The sequence below is a fragment of the Lontra canadensis genome, unplaced genomic scaffold (assembly GCF_010015895.1).
Source record: "Lontra canadensis isolate GAN:19392208 unplaced genomic scaffold, GSC_riverotter_1.0 scaffold117, whole genome shotgun sequence".
Lineage (NCBI taxonomy): Eukaryota > Metazoa > Chordata > Mammalia > Carnivora > Mustelidae > Lontra > Lontra canadensis.
The window spans coordinates 3,704,632-3,721,903 of record NW_022631111.1 but is presented as its reverse complement, the minus strand read 5'-3'; the positions used below and the strand labels follow the sequence as shown (position 1 = coordinate 3,721,903).

At 45.4% G+C, this 17,272-nt stretch overlaps 1 protein-coding gene across 13 annotated transcripts in view; it reads left to right on the top strand.

Moving 5' to 3' along the window:
- The window catches only part of CLASP1 (cytoplasmic linker associated protein 1), a 268,754-nt gene that overhangs the window by 236,879 nt on the left and 14,603 nt on the right, over positions 1–17,272 (top strand). For all 13 annotated transcript variants that reach the window (XM_032840927.1, XM_032840929.1, XM_032840926.1 and 10 more), the window contains 4 exons: positions 671–821; positions 4,919–5,165; positions 7,751–7,941; positions 9,727–9,855. In XM_032840927.1, the coding sequence (XP_032696818.1) occupies positions 671–821; positions 4,919–5,165; positions 7,751–7,941; positions 9,727–9,855 (718 nt within the window). The remainder of the gene's footprint in view (positions 1–670; positions 822–4,918; positions 5,166–7,750; positions 7,942–9,726; positions 9,856–17,272) is intronic.

Genomic DNA, 17,272 nt, shown 5'->3' with positions numbered 1-17,272 from the left:
CCATCTAGGAATGTGACTCTTCTGTAAAAGATGTTTTTATTCTAAAACACATAAACATAAGCATGTTGGAACAGTTGGTATTCACAGCAAGCGCCTGGGTTAGATGGCAGGAGAGGTGGTCGGGAGCCCTCTGGTAGGGTGGATCTGATTTGGAATGGTTTTGGAATGTAGGGTTTTATTTCACAAGTTTCTAATACCAAGCATAATCCCGTCTTTATGAGGTCATTTGCTTTGCTCCTCTGAAACTGGTTGTAATACTAGCTTTAGTTTGAAACGCCTGTTCCTCGTAATCTGTTTGTACATTTGAGACCAGTAACAACCAGACTCCTTGTTTCCATCTTCAAGATATGAAAGTTATTTTTCCACTTTCATTACCTCGTGCATTGTCACCAGTTGTCACCCTTTGAGTTGTTGCATTCTCGTGGTTATTGCTGTTCCCCACTGGTTCTTACCGAGTGCCGATGTAGTGCATTTGGGGCCTGGGTTGACAAAGAACAATTGTCCAGTCGTGGTGCCCTAACAGAAGGTGTCTCCTTTTCATTCCAAGTCACCTAAAGATACAAAACAATAATCACATCTTACTCCATAAACCATCAGAAGTAATTTATGCCCATAGCTCAGATTTGTTCATATGCTTCAGTTTAAGAAATACATTGTTTTTGATCTTTAGCATGCTGGAGTATGATACAGAGAACCTGAACTCTGAAGAAATTTATAGTTCTCTGCGTGGAGTTACGGAAGCCATTGAAAAGTTTAGTTTTCGAAGCCAAGAGGATCTGAATGAGCCAATTAAACGAGATGGCAAGAAGGACTGTGATATTGTAAGTATCCCCAGGCCAGCAGAGAACGATACTTCAATTAAGTGATAATTCTGAAGATTGACCACTATGAATACTGAACTATATCTTGTAGTTAGAATAATACTATTTTAAGAGGCCCAAGGCAACTTTATAAAATTTTGAGTAACCCTCAGCTGTCTGTGAAAAATGTAAACTACCTTTTTCTCCCCAGTTTGATTTTGTTTATCCTGGACATATTTTTGTTCTTGTGACATGTTCAAAATAATAGGTCAGAATCGGACACCAGCATGGCCTTCTGGGAGCTCTGGTCTCACGCAGAGGCAGGCAGATCAGTGGGAAATCGTGGTGCGGCGGGGAGTAGTCAGCGCTCAGTACTGGAGAGATACACTGGGGCAGTCTTGGTGTTCAGGAAAGGTCACTGGGACCCTCGAAGCTGCGTGAAGCAAAGGGTCAGAGGGAGTTTGGACAGATAGGAGGGGGCCCTTGTGTTTGGCATGATTTCCCTTTGCAGGTGGCTGAAGTAGAGAGAGCAGGCGTATCGTGTTGGTGGCAAGGTTTGGGGAAGAGGCTGCATCGGTTGGCTCAGGAAGGGTGCTCACACCCAGGGGACTTTTCTGCCATGTCTTAACTTTACTCTGAGGTCACTGGAGAGTCTTTATAGGGTTTTTAACCAGGGAAATGGCATGGTCACACTTATATTTTAGAAAGAATGCTGTCACTTTGAGATGGAGGATGACTCTGGAGGACGTAGGGTTGGGTAGGGCACACACTGAAATACGAGAGTCAGAAGTCTCTGCCTAGGACTCTAAAGTGCTGGGGCAGTTCAGGGAGTTAATACTCTAGGAAGAGAGGAAGAACATTTGTCAGTCCCTTTAGAACATAATGAATTCAGTTTTGAATACATGTAACTTGAGGGACCTGTGGCATATCTGAGCATGCATATCCCGTAGGCCTTTGCAGAAAGCAGTCTGGAGTTTTGGTTGGCCGTTCAGGCTGGGGATAGAGATTTGAGAGGCATTGACAAGTTGCTTGATGATAACTAAAAAGTGAGTGAAAGCGACCCATTAAAGGGTAAGGACAAAATCCTAAGGTGCATCAACACTAAGGGAAAAACGGAAGAAAAGGAGTTGGAAGGAAAGCTATAGGTTATTGTGTGGGAGGCCAGGATAGTGTGGTGTCCGAGAATTTAAGGGAAACTTTTGGGAAGGACATTCTAGCCGAAAAGAGGGACCAGTCAGATGTGGAGTGAAAGGGCTCCACTGGATTTTTTTTTTCTATCTGCATTAAATATGATAAAGTGGAAATTGAATTATTGAGCAGGTTCAAAATTCAGCATCTTAGCTGCTAGATGACCAGAGTGTTAGTGAAGAAGCTGGAGGGGATATAAAAATGCATTATGTGTGAAAGATTTGGGAACTGGTATGTCTTTTTGGCTTGTTAAGTGCCTCAGTCTAATAAGACAGACATCCATAAGGATGAAAGTCAGATCCACTGGGAAAATGGTTCCCAAAAACAGAGATGAAAACATTCAACATGTGGGAGAAAGTCCATCCTTATGAGTGATTATAGAAATACAATAAACCCTTTGAGGTTCCATTTATGTCTAAATTGTTCCACTTTGTTTCAAAGAGAAATTAAAATATTTAATGCTAGAAAGGATATAGGGAACTAGTATAATATTGGTGGCATGGAAACTTGATACAGTTGCTTTGGAGCTTAGTAAATTACATTTAGCCTAAGTGATATTGATATATATATATATACACATACATACATACATATCTTAAAGAGAGACAGAGTGTGTGAGTGGTGGTAGGGGGGTGTTAGGGGGTGAAGGGGCAGGGAGAGAGAATCTTAAGCATGCTCCACGCTCAGCTTGGAGCCCAACATGAGGCTTGATCTCATGACCCTAACTAAGATAATGACCTGAGCCAAAACCAAGAGTCAGACACTTAACCAACAGAACCACCCAGGCACCCCTCAGCCTAAGTGATTTTAAGTTTCATATCCTTTACCCAGTAATCTAACTTCTGGCAATCTAAGCTAGATGAGAAACTCAGCAAAAGAAAAGAAAGTTATTATCTACAGTGCAGTTTATCTCAGCATTATCTGTAACGAAAGCCAGAAATATTAAAAAACAGAAGGGGAATAGTTGAGTAAATCTCACTAGAACACAAATGGAAATAGTGGTATGAGTAAACATTGTGGTTACAAACACTATTTATGGACATTCTTACACTGCGAGGAAAGCAAAATATATGGTCGTGTGTACTCTGTGATTCCCATCTCGTACAATCTGTGAGAAGACAAGGACAGGGATAATACACAAGTTTAAAAAGTAAGATCTTTCGTTTTACTTTTTGTTAAAAGTGATTAGAATTTTAGGATGGTTTAGCTTTATTTCAGAAATGTCTGAAGTTTTTTAAACCCTTTCTCCTTTTCTAAGTTCTTTTGTTATAATAATAATATGTGTTTTACTTTGAGAAGAGAGTTACAAGGAGAAAAAAATTAAATCATCCATGAATCATTTCCCTATCATGAAAAAAGCCCAAAGTCTTATTTTATTCAGGTCTGCCCATGTGTTGTATATCCTTTTTACATCTTAGCAGTTAGTAGGACATCTTTTTTGATGGTATTAAAAACCAGATGCATCCCAGCAGTTCCACTAGGTGTATGTTCAAAAGAATTAAAACAAGGGACTGGAACAGATACTTGTACCCCAGTGTCCATAATAGCATCATTCACAGTAACCAGACGGTGGAGAAGCAGCCAAATATCCAACAGATAAATGGATAAGCAGAATGGGATAGATGCGTCCCGTGGAGTATTATTCAGCCATAAAAAGGAAAGTGATATTGACACATGTTACAACACGAATGGACCTTGATTAGGCGAAGTGACATAGTGACATATGCAGATACTGTATGAGTCCACTTCCATGAGGTACCTCGAGTAGTCAGATTCAGAGACAGAAAGTAGAATAGAGGTGACCCAGGCCAGGGATGGCAGGGAGTTATTGTTTAATAGATGCAGAATTTTGGTTTGGGAAGACCAGAAGGTTTGCCTAACAGATAATGTAGTCGTCATGGTTATACAGCATTGTGACTGTCTTTAATGTCATTGTATTGTACACCTATGATATAAATGATTAAAATGATCTACGTATATTTTGCCACAATTTTAAACTGGCTTTTTTGCCACAGTTTTTAAAAATGCTTAAGCACAAGGTGCAAGAGCTGTATCTTGTTAGAAGCACAAGTCAGACATGTGCCACAGGAGTCCCCAGTGTGTCCCGCTGCCTGGAGACAGCTCCAGCATCGTCACACAGTCCTATGGCAGGAGTGAGGAGAGTGAGGGTTTGTTCCTGGTGGTCTGTCCATGCTAGTTGGGTTATAGTGACGCCCTGCAAAGGAAACCAGACAGGCCGGGGCTCCTCAGAGAAAGGACCCCCTGGGAGAGAGGGGGTCGTCAGGAACATGACACAAGGACCAAAGGACCCAGGGGTTTGATTTGTTAAGGACAAGTCTCAGTATATGTTAGGAAGAAAAAGTTTCAGGAAACAGCCGCAAAGCCTGTTCTTTGACCCAGCATAAAGCCCAGCTGAGAGTCACAGGTGTCCAGGGGGTGACCTGCCTCCCAGCTAGAAAGTTCTCCAGTGCTGGAGATTAGTAAGCGTTGTTTGGCTTTATGGGAATACATGCAAGGATATCCTGGAGGGTTGGGCTGCTTTAGATCTGTGGTGGTAATCAGGGAAGCACTAGCTTGGTGGTGTGTCAGGGCATCGCTGAGGAAACCCTGCTGTTCATGAAGAAATGGTAGGCAGCAGTGCCGACACACAGGATTCCTGGAGAAATGTTCGAGTAAAAGTCATCACCAAGTACAAAGTAAAACACACTTTACGTGTAAATGAGTGAATGAAGGGGTGAAAAAGTAAGCCTGTTGGGTTCCCGTTAAGGTAGTTTATGAATTAGATGTTTGCAGATTGAAATCCTAGTAACTATCCTTTGGTTGGTGGCCAGAATTCACGTGCGAAATCTGACTCTCCTAATATTCTGAAAAGTGGAGGGAAGAGTTTGTTTAAAGTCCTAAACAGGAAATGACCATGTGCTGTGCTGCAGGTGTCCCGTGATGGTGGAGTTGCCTCGCCTGCCACTGAAGGCCGGGGCGGCAGCGATGTGGTGGAGGGAGGCAGAACAGCTCTGGATAACAAGACGTCCCTCCTCAACACCCAGCCTCCCCGCGCCTTCCCAGGGCCCCGGGTGCGAGACTACAATCCGTACCCCTACTCCGACACCATCAACACCTATGACAAGACAGCCCTGAAGGAGGCCGTGTTTGATGATGACATGGAGCAGCTTCGAGATGGTTCGTCTTTCTTGGCGTGATTCCCCCCCGCCCTTGGACCCCAATCCAAAATGCTTTCTGTGGGGCTCTCTCCTCTTGTCAGAGCAGCTCCAGGCCTACAGGACATACGGGGTCTGTTCTGGTTAGTCGCTCGCTCAGCAGCTCCTCGCTGAGCTTCTGTCTTGTGCTTAGCCATGGAAGGCACAGCTGTGAGCAAAAGTAGACACAGGGTCTGCCCTCTGGAAGCTTACAGCCTTCTCACAGGGGCAGTTGTGAAGTAGGAGTCGCACAGCTGACCTAAACTTGGAGCTCTCCCACTGGGGTGAAGGCAGGTCAGCTGTGCCCATGAGGGAGGGCTCCCCGGAGGAGCCAGGGCTTGAGTGGAATCAGAAGCACGAAGGCAGTAGCAGTTAGCTACTACTGTTGGGGGGCAGAGGCCCCTGCTGTGCACTCTCCCAGCCCTGAGCTATGGAAGTAGGATCCTGTATGGAAGTACGACCATTGAGAAGCTCCCTTCTGTCACCAGCGTTTTAACCAGGTCTTCCTGAAGCTGCTTTGGGTTGACTTCTGTCCTGTGGTTCGGAGAGAAGCAAGCTAGCATATACTGAGCTCCTGTACCACGTGCTTGCTGCCGAACTCAGTGTTTTACCTATATGGCTAATGAGATAGAGGGCTTATTCCCATTTCACAGATCAGGAAACTAAGGGTTTGGAAAAGTTAAACTACTTGTCCCAACTATACTTGGCAAAGAACAGAACTAGTCTGCTGTCTTGTTTTGTTGTCTCACATTTGTGTTAAGACCAGTGTCCATGATTGAGTAATAAATGAGTGAAGTATGTGTTGGTATGATGATATTTTTATCAGGAGCTTAATTATTTCCTTTTCACCTGATTGTCATGTTCACTTCATAGTCATTTTTTTGAGATTATATATATCTGCTCTGTTCCCAAGCCGTTTGTTTTGTGTTTTTATTTTGAATGGAGAATTAAATCAGAATCCTAAATTAGAACTCTAAACAGTTAGCATTCCCTGTGTGTCATGAAGTTTGTAGCTTGCTGGGGACAAGGTGGCAGATGAGACACTGTCCCTGGCCTCAGAGAGTTCAAGGTCTGTCAAGGGAAACAGACTTATCACAATGGCCCTGGAAAGAGGAGGGTGCCACACTAGCGCAGATGCTGGTTTCACTGGGGACACATAAGAAGGAGGACTGGGGGGCACCTGGCTGACTCCCTGGCTCAGGTGGCTTAGTGTGCGACTCAGTCTCAGGGTTGTGAGTTCAAGCCCTGTGGTGGGTGTAGAGCCTGCTTTTAAAAAAAAAAAAAACAAAAAAAAAAAGAGGAGGAGGAGGAAAACTGTGCTCTTGCAACAGCTCAGTGATGGGACCCTAAGACAGCAATGAAGTCCTTCGGTCATTTGAAGGCACATACCCTGGCTGTTATCTGCTAATCGCCAGTGGGTAGCCGCTCCGGAGATTCCCAAGGAATCCCAGTGGTGTTTCCTGGGCCATAGGCCAGGTACGATGGTTATTATGAATCATACTTTCATGGAGTAGGGTGCTGTTTCCTTTCACTGCTCGTAGAATTGATAGCTCATTTAACTTAACCCATTTGTAGGTCTCATTTAAGATAGAACAGAGATTGGGGTAGATGTTGGTTGTTATCTGTTCACTGACTGTATGCTGAAAGGCTCAAAGAGAAAGGTGAGAATGCAGCAGGGTAAAGATCGAGTTCTTTAACATTTCAAACTTCCTGTGTGTGTGTGTGTGTGTGTGTGTGTGTGTGTGTTCTCCTACCTTAGATGCCTTAAGAAGAAAAAAAAAAGTATGCAAAATCAAATTTAAGTAGTGTCTAATAATTTGTCTTTCCCTTTTCATCCTTTTTATTGAAAGGGAATGTTTAGAGTTGAGGTCTTGAAAGAACATGGGAAGAGAAAGGATGCCGTTTTTGGTTGAAGTCCTGCAAGTAATTTTGTTAAGTGATGTTGGCTAGTTTAGTCTGTGACTAGACAGTCCATGAATAGTCTAAACATCTTGACTAGTATCTGTTTGCTGCTCTGGTTACTAAGCTTTGGACATTTGGGCAGGGAAGAGATGTCAGAGGATCAGATGTGATATGAGGAGGGCCCTGAGGTGATCAGATGTGACAGTGAGGAGGGCCCTGAGATGATCAGATGTGATGCTGAGAGGATCAGATGCGTGCTCCGGTGGCTGTGGCAGCAGAAGGGGACCGTCCGGCAGCGGCCTGACTTAGGGCTGCTGCAGTGGGGGTAGACTTGGGGGAAAGACCATCAAGGAGAGACTGTTAGATGGCTCCCCCTGTTTGTCTGAAATAGGAGAGGGCAAAAGATGGTAAGGAAGGGTAAAGACACTGCTGTCAGTACTTGCCACCTGGTCACACATCTCTGTCTTTATTGCTGGGGAGGTGGCCTGCAGAAAGCGTAGAGGGAGGTGGTTCAGGGTGGAAGGCACGGCGGCAGGGACGGAGGAGCTGCCTCTGGGAGAGCGGGAAGCTGGCGGAAGGGAGCTGAGCAACCCCGGGGGCACGTCCGCCACCGGGGGTTCCCTTGGGACGAGACTTGGGATGTGATTTGTCTCGGTGTCTCCCCAGTGCCCATTGACCATTCGGACTTGGTGGCTGACCTTCTGAAAGAGCTGTCCAACCACAACGAGCGGGTGGAGGAGCGGAAAGGCGCCCTGCTGGAGCTGCTCAAGATCACGCGCGAGGACAGCCTGGGCGTGTGGGAGGAGCACTTCAAGACCATCCTGCTCCTGCTGCTGGAGACGCTCGGGGACAAAGACGTGAGGCACCTTCCTCGTCCTTCTGCTTCCCCTCTTCCCAGGGGACAGGCTATGGCGTCCTGTTCTCCTTGAGTGTGGTGTCGGCTTTACTTTCTGTATTGTGCCTACTGTTTACATCAAAACATTGTTCAGATATTTTCTGAGCAGCAGTTGGTGAGGTCATGTTTTGGTCAGAGACAAGGCCCCTGTTCCTAGCTTATTAGATGCAGGTTTTTATTGTAATCAGGATTATAGGACCTGAGGGAAACTTGTTCTTGCTTCAGGTTACTTTGTCTTATATGGAATTTCTTACGACTTTGTTAGCATGGAATTTTTTTCACAATGAGCTTTTTTTCTGTATGAGTGTTAAGTTTCGTGTGTTAATTGAGAAGGAGACAAGTTCATTTTTTAAAAGACCCTGCTAGATGCTGCCTTCCATGAAGTTCTGTGTAGGTTCAGCCCTGCATATGTGAGCAGTTCCAGTGGTCTTCATTGGTCAAGCAGCAGATTCTTAAAGTGTGGATTAGTTTCTATTACCTTCTTTATTATTTTAAAAATGAAAAACCCTCTTCATACTGTGACATTTAAACGTGGCCCACAAGGCATTTGTACCATGCCAGGTCTGTAACCTGCCTATGGCACCACGTGGATGACTGCCAGGAGGGAGCTGCCTCGTCGGAGCCCTGCCCTCTCCCATCTGTGTGTTGGTCCCTTACATGGAGACAGCAGTAAACGTTGGGAATTGTCTGAATTACACTCTAGAAGTAAAAATCCATCTCTGTACCAGGCTTTGTGTAGGCTGGCGGAAACAGCAATGCAGTAGGTGCGGTGGTGAGCTCAGGGCCAGGACTGGGTGGATTCGGTGGAGGCTCAGCACGGCCCACGGTATAGGTCACGCTCAGGGTCCTGTTGGTGGTGACTTTGTTGGGAGACGGGTGCACGTGGGCTGCGGAGTGTCGTGGTGACTGATTTCTTTCTGATGCTTGGGGTTAATGGGTTGGTACACTGGTAGGTGGACAGTGAAGAAAGGGCTGAATTAACTTCCCTGCAGCAGAGTGTTGGCTGCTGAAGCCCGTCTGCTTAGTCGGGCTTTGTTGGGAGCTAAAGTGATGTCACGGAGAGGGCAGGTGGATGGTGTGTCCGAGTGGGAACTGATGTGGTGTGTGAACTGTACAGATGAGCGGCAGAGGGTCAGGATGTACTTTTTGGCTCTGTTTGGTGTAAACCCCATTTTCTTTTACTGAGATTAGGAGTCTGTTTGAAATGGCTTTCCTCCAAGTGGTGAGACTCGGGCCGCAGACAGCTCGAGGCGTGTGCACATTCCCTTTCCCCGTGATCTCATCACACAGAAGGTCGGGAGTAGCGACAGGGCTGCAACTCTCTCAGTCCACAGTCTTACAGGTCATGTTGATGAAGTGGGTAGATGCTTTTCACCTGCTCTTATATACATTTTACAGAAGGGTAATTTGCCTTTTGTATATCTCAGCCTCAGGAAATCTGGAAATCCCCCCCCAGGAGATGGATAATGAACTTAGATATGTCGTCCTCATTTGGTCTCATTTGGTCCTTATTTGGCTCATTCCAGAAACCTTCATCAGATCCCTCTAAGTGCTGGGCCCTGCACCTGCCTCATGGAGCCGGCCCCTCAGCCTGGGCCACGTAAGCGGTGTGACCTGTCAGGGTACCAGCGAGGTGCCAGGGAAGCCCAGGGCTGGGTGCCTGGCCCTGCCTGGCACTCTTAGCTGGCATGCTCATTGAAGTGCTGGGTAGCGTTTGCTAATGTCTTCCTTTCCTCTTGTACTCCAGCATTCCATCCGAGCACTAGCACTGAGGGTTTTACGAGAAATTCTGAGGAACCAGCCAGCAAGATTTAAAAACTACGCCGAGCTGACCATTATGAAGACTCTGGAAGCCCATAAAGATTCCCATAAGGAGGTGAGCCAAGCCTCTAGCCTCAGAGTGCTGAACAGATGGGTCTGGGGGTACAGTGAGGATGTGGAAAGAGAGGAGTGTGGCTCACTGTGCAGCCTAAGACAGGTGTAGGACAGGGAGTTGCTCTCATTGAGCTTGTCCCCGGGCCATGACACAAGGCGAAGATCCCACTGCTGGTGTGATGGCTGAGCCTGGGGATAGCTGAGGGCCTGGTGCCACTTGGTAGGTTCCCGACTCCTTTTCCACCTGTGCAGAAACTGACCTGTTCCGCTGACCTTTCCCTGAGGGATTTCTCAAGTCACTGGTTCCCATTGCTGTGGTCAAAAGAAGGGGTGTAAGGCTCTGCCATTTCCTGGTGGCATTCAGCACCCATCAGACTGGTGTTGGGAGATCAGGGTTGGCTTGGGAGACGCAGATGGGCGAGTGCTAGAAGCAGCTCTTCCTTACTCCACAACTTCAGACAGGTTCTTCGGCTTCCAAGCTTCAGTGCCCTTGTGTGTAAGATAGAGGTGGATATGGTCACAATTTCTTATGAGAATTAAATGAGACAGTCAGTGAGGGTTCCTGGTCCCTGGCATGTGGACACAGGTGCTACACCACATTGGTCTTCTTCCCTTTCCTGTCCTCTCATTGTGTCACTCTCTGCAAGATCTCAGTGAATGGAGGCAGTCATGTTATGCCTCTCCTACTAGCTCCTGAACAAGTAAATGCTAGCAAACTGTCCCAGCACCTCAGATGCCTGCCGGGGAGCTGGAAGGACATGTTTCTGTGTCCCACACACTTGCAACCTGCCTTGATTGGACGCTCAGTAAATCCTTATCTACTTGCTTCCTGAATTGTCCAGCCCCCGTGGCTCACCAGTCCTTTGAGTGTCTAGGGACCTGCAAAGAAGATGGAGGGAGCTTTTCTGAATACCACTGGTCTCAGCAGCACTCTTCTGATGGACGGCACTGTGGGAAATAGGGCTGTGTACTTAGAACTTCAGAAAACTTGAGTGGGTTTGACCCCGAGTGAGACATAACCACTTGCTCAGTTCAGTCTCTTGGCTCGCATGTGACCCCATGAGCACACTCATGGCTTAAGGGAATTGCAGTGAGAGCACTTCTTACATGTCCACAAAAAGAATCCGGACCCAAAGTCGTGGTTTTCCTGTTTAGCAGTTACGTGACTGTCAAACAGTAACAGGTCTATCCTCCTGAAATCCACCCCAAAATAGCAGACTCAGCAAGGGTTGGGATCTCGTGCTCTGTCTGGGCGTCTCCACATGATGGTCGTAGCGCAACACAGGGTCGTGAGTGATAGATACTGTTTACGTCTGAAATCTGGCTTGGTTGTGTGATTGTGAAAATCACTCACGTTTGAACAAAACACTTTCCATTTGCGGTAACTCATTATAAAAATGTGAGGACCAGATGAGCTAATAGAGTCAACACCATTACACCTGAGCGAGGAAAGAGGGTCCAAAAAATGCTCTAATTTGTCAGGTAATACATGGCAGTTATTGGCAGAACCAAGAAGCAGATCATGTGTCTCTTTTAAGGGGCAACTGGCCTGGCCCATGCTGGCTGGCCTTTTTTTTTTTTTTTTTTTTTTTTAATTTAACCATAATAGCTTCTCCTTAATGAGAATATACATGATCAAAAAATGAAGTAAGTGGTGGCTGAGTGGCATGGTCGGTTAAGTGTCCGACTGTTGGTTTCAGCTCAGGTCATGATCCCAGGGTCATGAGATGAAGCCCTGCATCAGGCTCCACGCTCTGCAGGGAATCTGCTTGAGTCTCTCCCCCTTCTCTCTGCTCCTCTCTCTCAAATAAATAAATATATCTTTAAAAGTAAAATTGGTGTTTTTTCGCAAATATCTGATATCAGTTGTTTCCTCAGGAGAGGACATACTTAGAATGTGGCATCAAGGTGAAACTAAGCCATCCATAGTGTGTGGCACTTACCAGCTGTCCCCTCGGAAGATGTTTCTGTTTAAAGTCGGCATCCTGATCTTGAACTTAGAAACTTTGACAGTAGTTCCTAAGAAGTACAAGTGAACAGAATGAAATAATCTGTTTACTATTAGCTACTTTCTTGAGGGATCTTGTTTTGAGTTGTTTTTTTTTTCCTCTCACAAAATGAGAAATTTAGGAGAGAAAGTTCTTAGGTGCCACGTCCTTTCGATTGCCCAAGGGACAGAAGCAGAAAATATCTGTTGCTTAAAGTCAACTTTGTACCACTCAGTTGGTGTGGAATTCGAATAACCCAGGGTCTCCACGCTGCTGTCACTGATTGTCTGATAAAGCAGGTGGGGAAAACACTGTGTTCCAAATAAAGGAGTGCCTGTATTGGCAGGTCGCCCCTGCTTTGCATACTTTCATACTCACCTTGACTTGGTGCCCTTGTAGTTTCCTTGTGAAACTTCACTCTGTCACTTTGCCAGAAGCTCCTCACTGGGGCATCTGTGTATATAGGTTTTAGGTATATATATTTTTTCTTTTTCCTTCCCTTTGAAATTCTTCTAGTCTTTCTTGTGTTTTAACTGATCTGTCTCCATTCCCCGTTTTTGTGTTTTCGGACAGAATACTTGGGTGCATATCAAGTGTGTGTTGTAGCCATCTTGTTGGCATAGAACATCACACACGGTATTTCTCTAGTTGTTACATCTTCTCAGCACTACGTTTAGACGTTATTCAGACATTGGGAAGGATCCCAAAAGCTTCTAGACCCAGTGACTCATACCAGTTCTGCAGAGGCAGAGTCTGTTCTCGTAGCTAATTAGTACCTCCAAAGTGTAGTCTTTCCTTTGAGCTCCCTGGAATTTCCATCTCATAGGAAGCTGGTTAGTTTTGTATTCACAGACAGAACCCAGGCTTTAGCAGGACATAAAGGACATGAGACCTGGCAGCCGACACAGGGTGCTCTGAGACCTTAGTCCCAGATGTCCTCCCATGCCCACTGTGGTGGTGGCCATGCCACAAGGCGCCTGGAGATGGCACCGCAATGAGATCAGTGAAAAAAGCTTTTAGGGCAGAGGAATAGGGCAGGGCTAATGACAAGATGGCTCATTTTCCCATCCTTTAAGTCAGGGTCTTTTAATAGGAACCATGTGTGCAAAACACTTTTGTTACACGTTGAAAGTGTCCTAGGTGCTAGATCTCGCTCCGGCATCACCCGTCCTCAGCCAACACAGACACGGTAAGCACCCTGGAGGATTTGGATACCAGTTTGGAGTTTCTGTTTGAGAAGTTGGTGTGAATCAGCTTAGAGAGGTTTTCCTATTCCTTATTTGAATAAGTACATCTTCTTCATTATCTAACTCCATGTTTCTATCTTTTTAGTAAATAAACTTTGCCACTGAGTTTTAATGTCTTGTTAATGAAGTCACTGTGGTTTTCAGTAGGTTTAGCTTGTAGCAAACGCCTTAAAGGGCCCAGCCTTGGTAGTGACCTTCAGAAATCTGAAGCCCATTTTCTGTTTTGAAGGAAAACTCCATCAATTTTAACTCTTCACATCTTAGAATTTGCACTCTGTTTGGACTGCTGCTGAATCCCTCCTTCACTGATGAAGAGGGAATTTGATAAGAGAATCGAGGGTACAAATGGATTCTGGGGTCATTGTGGGGGATGACTCTGGAGGCCGGAAACCCAGTTTTCAGTTCAAGAGTGTGTCCTGTCCAGCTGTGTTGTTGGGTCTCATCACCACTGTGTGACCCTGGCACATGGCAGTGTGGAAAGTGTTATGCTATATGAGTATTGCCACATGCAACTGGTTTTAGACATCCTTATCTTTTTTGGAAGTACTTCTTTCTTGGCAAACGATTCATACGCTAATTATGGATCATTTTAGACACATTTTATGTAAGACACATTTGATGTAAGAGCAGCTTTTGCTCCCAGGACTTTTGTCTTACATATAATCCCCCAAATGTGGAAATGTTTGGTAAATGTTTATTCAAACTTGAAAGAAACACCAGCCCTATGTCTTGAGGATGTTCTGTAATTGAAACTTTTGGATCGTTTCCTGAACTTGCCCACATTAGTGAATATTCGGTTATATTTGTCTACTAAAGAATAAAACATTAGCATCCTTTTATGTCCTGTGCTGGGTCACCAGACATCTTGCTCTTGCCATGCACAAAAGTCTGGGGATTCCAGCCATCACTGTCCAGCCTCGGGTGGTTTGATTTGTTTGGGAAAGTTGGATTCTGAGGTAAATAGAAAACAGTTCTTTATCTTTAGGGGTTTTGTTTTTAAATCATTTCTATTTAATTTTATATTTTATGATTTCAAGGAATTAGAAGTAAAGCCAGACCAAGATTATTTCAGACATAAGAAAACATTTCGGGAACCAGTCTTCCTGCTCCTGTTTTACCCTGCTGGCCTGGCATGTCTCATGCAGTCCTTTTGACAAACATGGCCAGAGAGAAGCAGCAGTGTGTCAGAGAGAAGACATTCTGTTTTAGTGAGCTGATAATTCTCTTTCAAATCCCGATTAAAATCACCATCTGACCACGACTTAGCCAGATCCTCTGCACTCTGGAATGGTCCTTGGAGGCCTCCTGGGGCAGCAGCCATGTGTCAGTTGGCTCTGGAGAACAATGCGTTTTGTGAACCTGGAAAAATCACTTCGCCTCTCTGGACCTTGGTTTTTCTTATCTGTTAGTGCAGGGAGTGGACTAGATGATTATCTGTATCTCATCCAGCCTCACAGTACTAGAAGTTGATATTGTGTAACGAACCTTAACCTTTGTAGGTTCTAAATATGTACTTTTTCCTTGACTCAGTCTTGGGCTGTGGCTAGAAACCCAATTTCCTTTGGAAGTTTTTGCTGCTTAAGACAAAGGCAAAACCAGAAATCTATACGATCATTTAAAGGTTAATAGTTGCCAAGCCAACAGTCTGACACTAATAGCCCAAACTCTGGCTAATGATTTATTATTGGAGGCAGGAGGTGGGGGGCATGGGGCAGGGCTCCAGTCTTCAGGGAGCCCGTGGTTTCGTGGAGGTTAAAGCAAACACGTGGTTCAAAGTAAGATGCCTGAGGAGTTTGGAGGAGCTGGAAGAGGCAAGGAAGACTGCCTGAGGTAGTTAGAACCTGAGATTGGCTGTGAGGAGTAGTTAGGGAGAGGATTCTAATGGTGTGCCAGGGCAGCATGACCAGAGAAGGGAGCATGGACCTAGAAGGCTCCATGGAACCCAGACTGTCGTGGTGTTCTGTACATCAAGTGGAGCTGGTCCCAACCCGCAGGGTGTCGTAAAGTGCCAGGCACAGTGTCTGCTTTGGAGTGGCCGTGCCGGCTGCCCTTCCAGCATTACTTGGGGCAGGGGAGTAGCTCCTTGGCTCTGGTGGACTGGCCCTCCTAGGAGCCGGACGTGACTCATGGGCTTTAGCTCCTGTAGCTTCAGGAAAGGCATCTTACTCCAAAACAGGCAAGAGGGCCATTGTTTAATGTCAGAGCCTTTGAGTTCGAAGTCCTGAGTTCTCATCCTGTTTGCCTTTCACTGGCTGTGTGACTGGGCAAGTGACAGACACTTTCTGGGTCTCTAGAACGCACGTGCACGGGAGCAGGGATGCATCATGCCCTGCAGGGCTCTGTTGAAAATGGAAGGTACCATCCTTTCTCTCCTTGTCCACTGAAGAAAGTAGACAGATTGACAGAACTGTTGACAGGCTTTTTACATCTTAAACAAAGCAGATATAAATGTACTTTTCTAAATACATCTAAGAAGCCTATTTAAATTGAGCAAGCTTTAAAACACCAGTAGAAAACACAGCTTTTGTCTTGGGGCTTGTGCGCTGGAGTTGCTGTCACATTGTTACCTCCAGGCTGGAAAACACAATGAGATTTGAGAGGTGGACACTGGGGCTGCATGGAGGAGGCTTCTGTGTGCTGCCCAGCTTTCCGTCTGAGATTTAGGTAATCTCTTCCACCCTTCCTGAGAGGCCAGCCAGCCCAGTGTCTGCGGTGCCCTCCTGTGCTCTCAGCCCCTCCTGACTGCTCTGCACTTTTTCTTCGGGGCCCTAATTCTGCCCCTGGGAGTAGGACAGACTAAGTCTCCCCCTTAACTGTCTTAATACATCTGCAAGAGAAAGTATTGCCCTTGATCTGCTTTTCCAGGCAAGGATGTGATGGCTGTCTTTTTAGACATCTTTTCATTCAGACTCAGCCTGAAATTTTCCCGTGGAAAAAAAAAAATTTTTTTCAAGAGAAAGAGCTCATCAAACAGGGGTAGAAGATAATGTGGAAATTCTTGTTTTATAGTCTCCCTCTCAATTTTCTGATGAGGGAATCTGAGGCCTGTAAAGTGGAAGAAATTTCTCCCCAGGCCACCTCACCAGTTGATGACAGAACCAAAACTCAGGCCTGTGAATGTTCTACCTGGAGCTTTTTTTTCTTTCCCCCCTTGCTCCCTCTGGTATGGTACTGAGCCTGGCTAAGTGAGGACTCACGAGCAGGTCCAGGCCCGTGCTGGCACTCCCCCTTAAATCCCGGCGTTTCTTAAGTGCTAGTCTCTCACCAGTGACCAAATCTCTCCAGGATCCTTGTGGATCCCAAAACTCAGTGTGGATCCCATTTGTATAAGGTCTTTCTGGCCTTTCCCCAGAAGGTGGCGCCATGCTTTTCCTTAGCTTCCACATTTTTGAAGCGCTAAAGGTAGGTATGCCCAACTGGGAAGACTTCTTCAATTCCACTCATTGTTTAGGAACATTTGCGCTTTTGTGTGTGTGTGTCCATTTGAAAACCTTTCTTTTTTATTCAACCAATTTTTCTGGTGTGTCTGTGACAGAGCCAAATCAAACTTTGCAAACTTAAAAGACAATCCAAATTTTGAAAAGTTCTGTGCTCTAGAAGAAACCTTATCTTTAAGCAAACATTCATTAATATTCCGAGTAATGATCTCATTTTTTAAAAAAGTTAGATGAGGAAATTATGCTCTTCCTAGCTAGCTAAAATTATTTTACTAACTGTGAAAAGAAAAAAAATCCTTGTGTTTCTAACTAGACTATAGCAGAATCAGAGTTGGAACAGTTAGAATGACTTTAAGGTGGGTTATAACCTGCTTGATGCTGCCTTTCCTTAAATATGCCCCATCCCCCTTTTTAAAATCCTTGCCATCTCTGGCCACCTTGTCTCCTAAACAGTATTGTTCTCCTTTCTTTCTGGTGCCCATGTTTACTTTTGCTCTCTGTTTGCTTACATTTATAATCTTTGCTTCTTATGTTACATAGAACACAGGGGCAAAACCTAAAGTTCACCCTGAGTCAGGCAGCTCGCCAAAAACTGGGGGCTTGGCATCTAGAGGGAAGTCAGGAACACCTATCTGCCTTGCCAAAGATGATGTCTGTCTTGGGAAACTTTCTGTAACCTTGGTAGGCGAGAGGGCCTCAAACTAAGCATTTCTAAGTGCACCTTCTGGCTTTTTATTTTCACACAT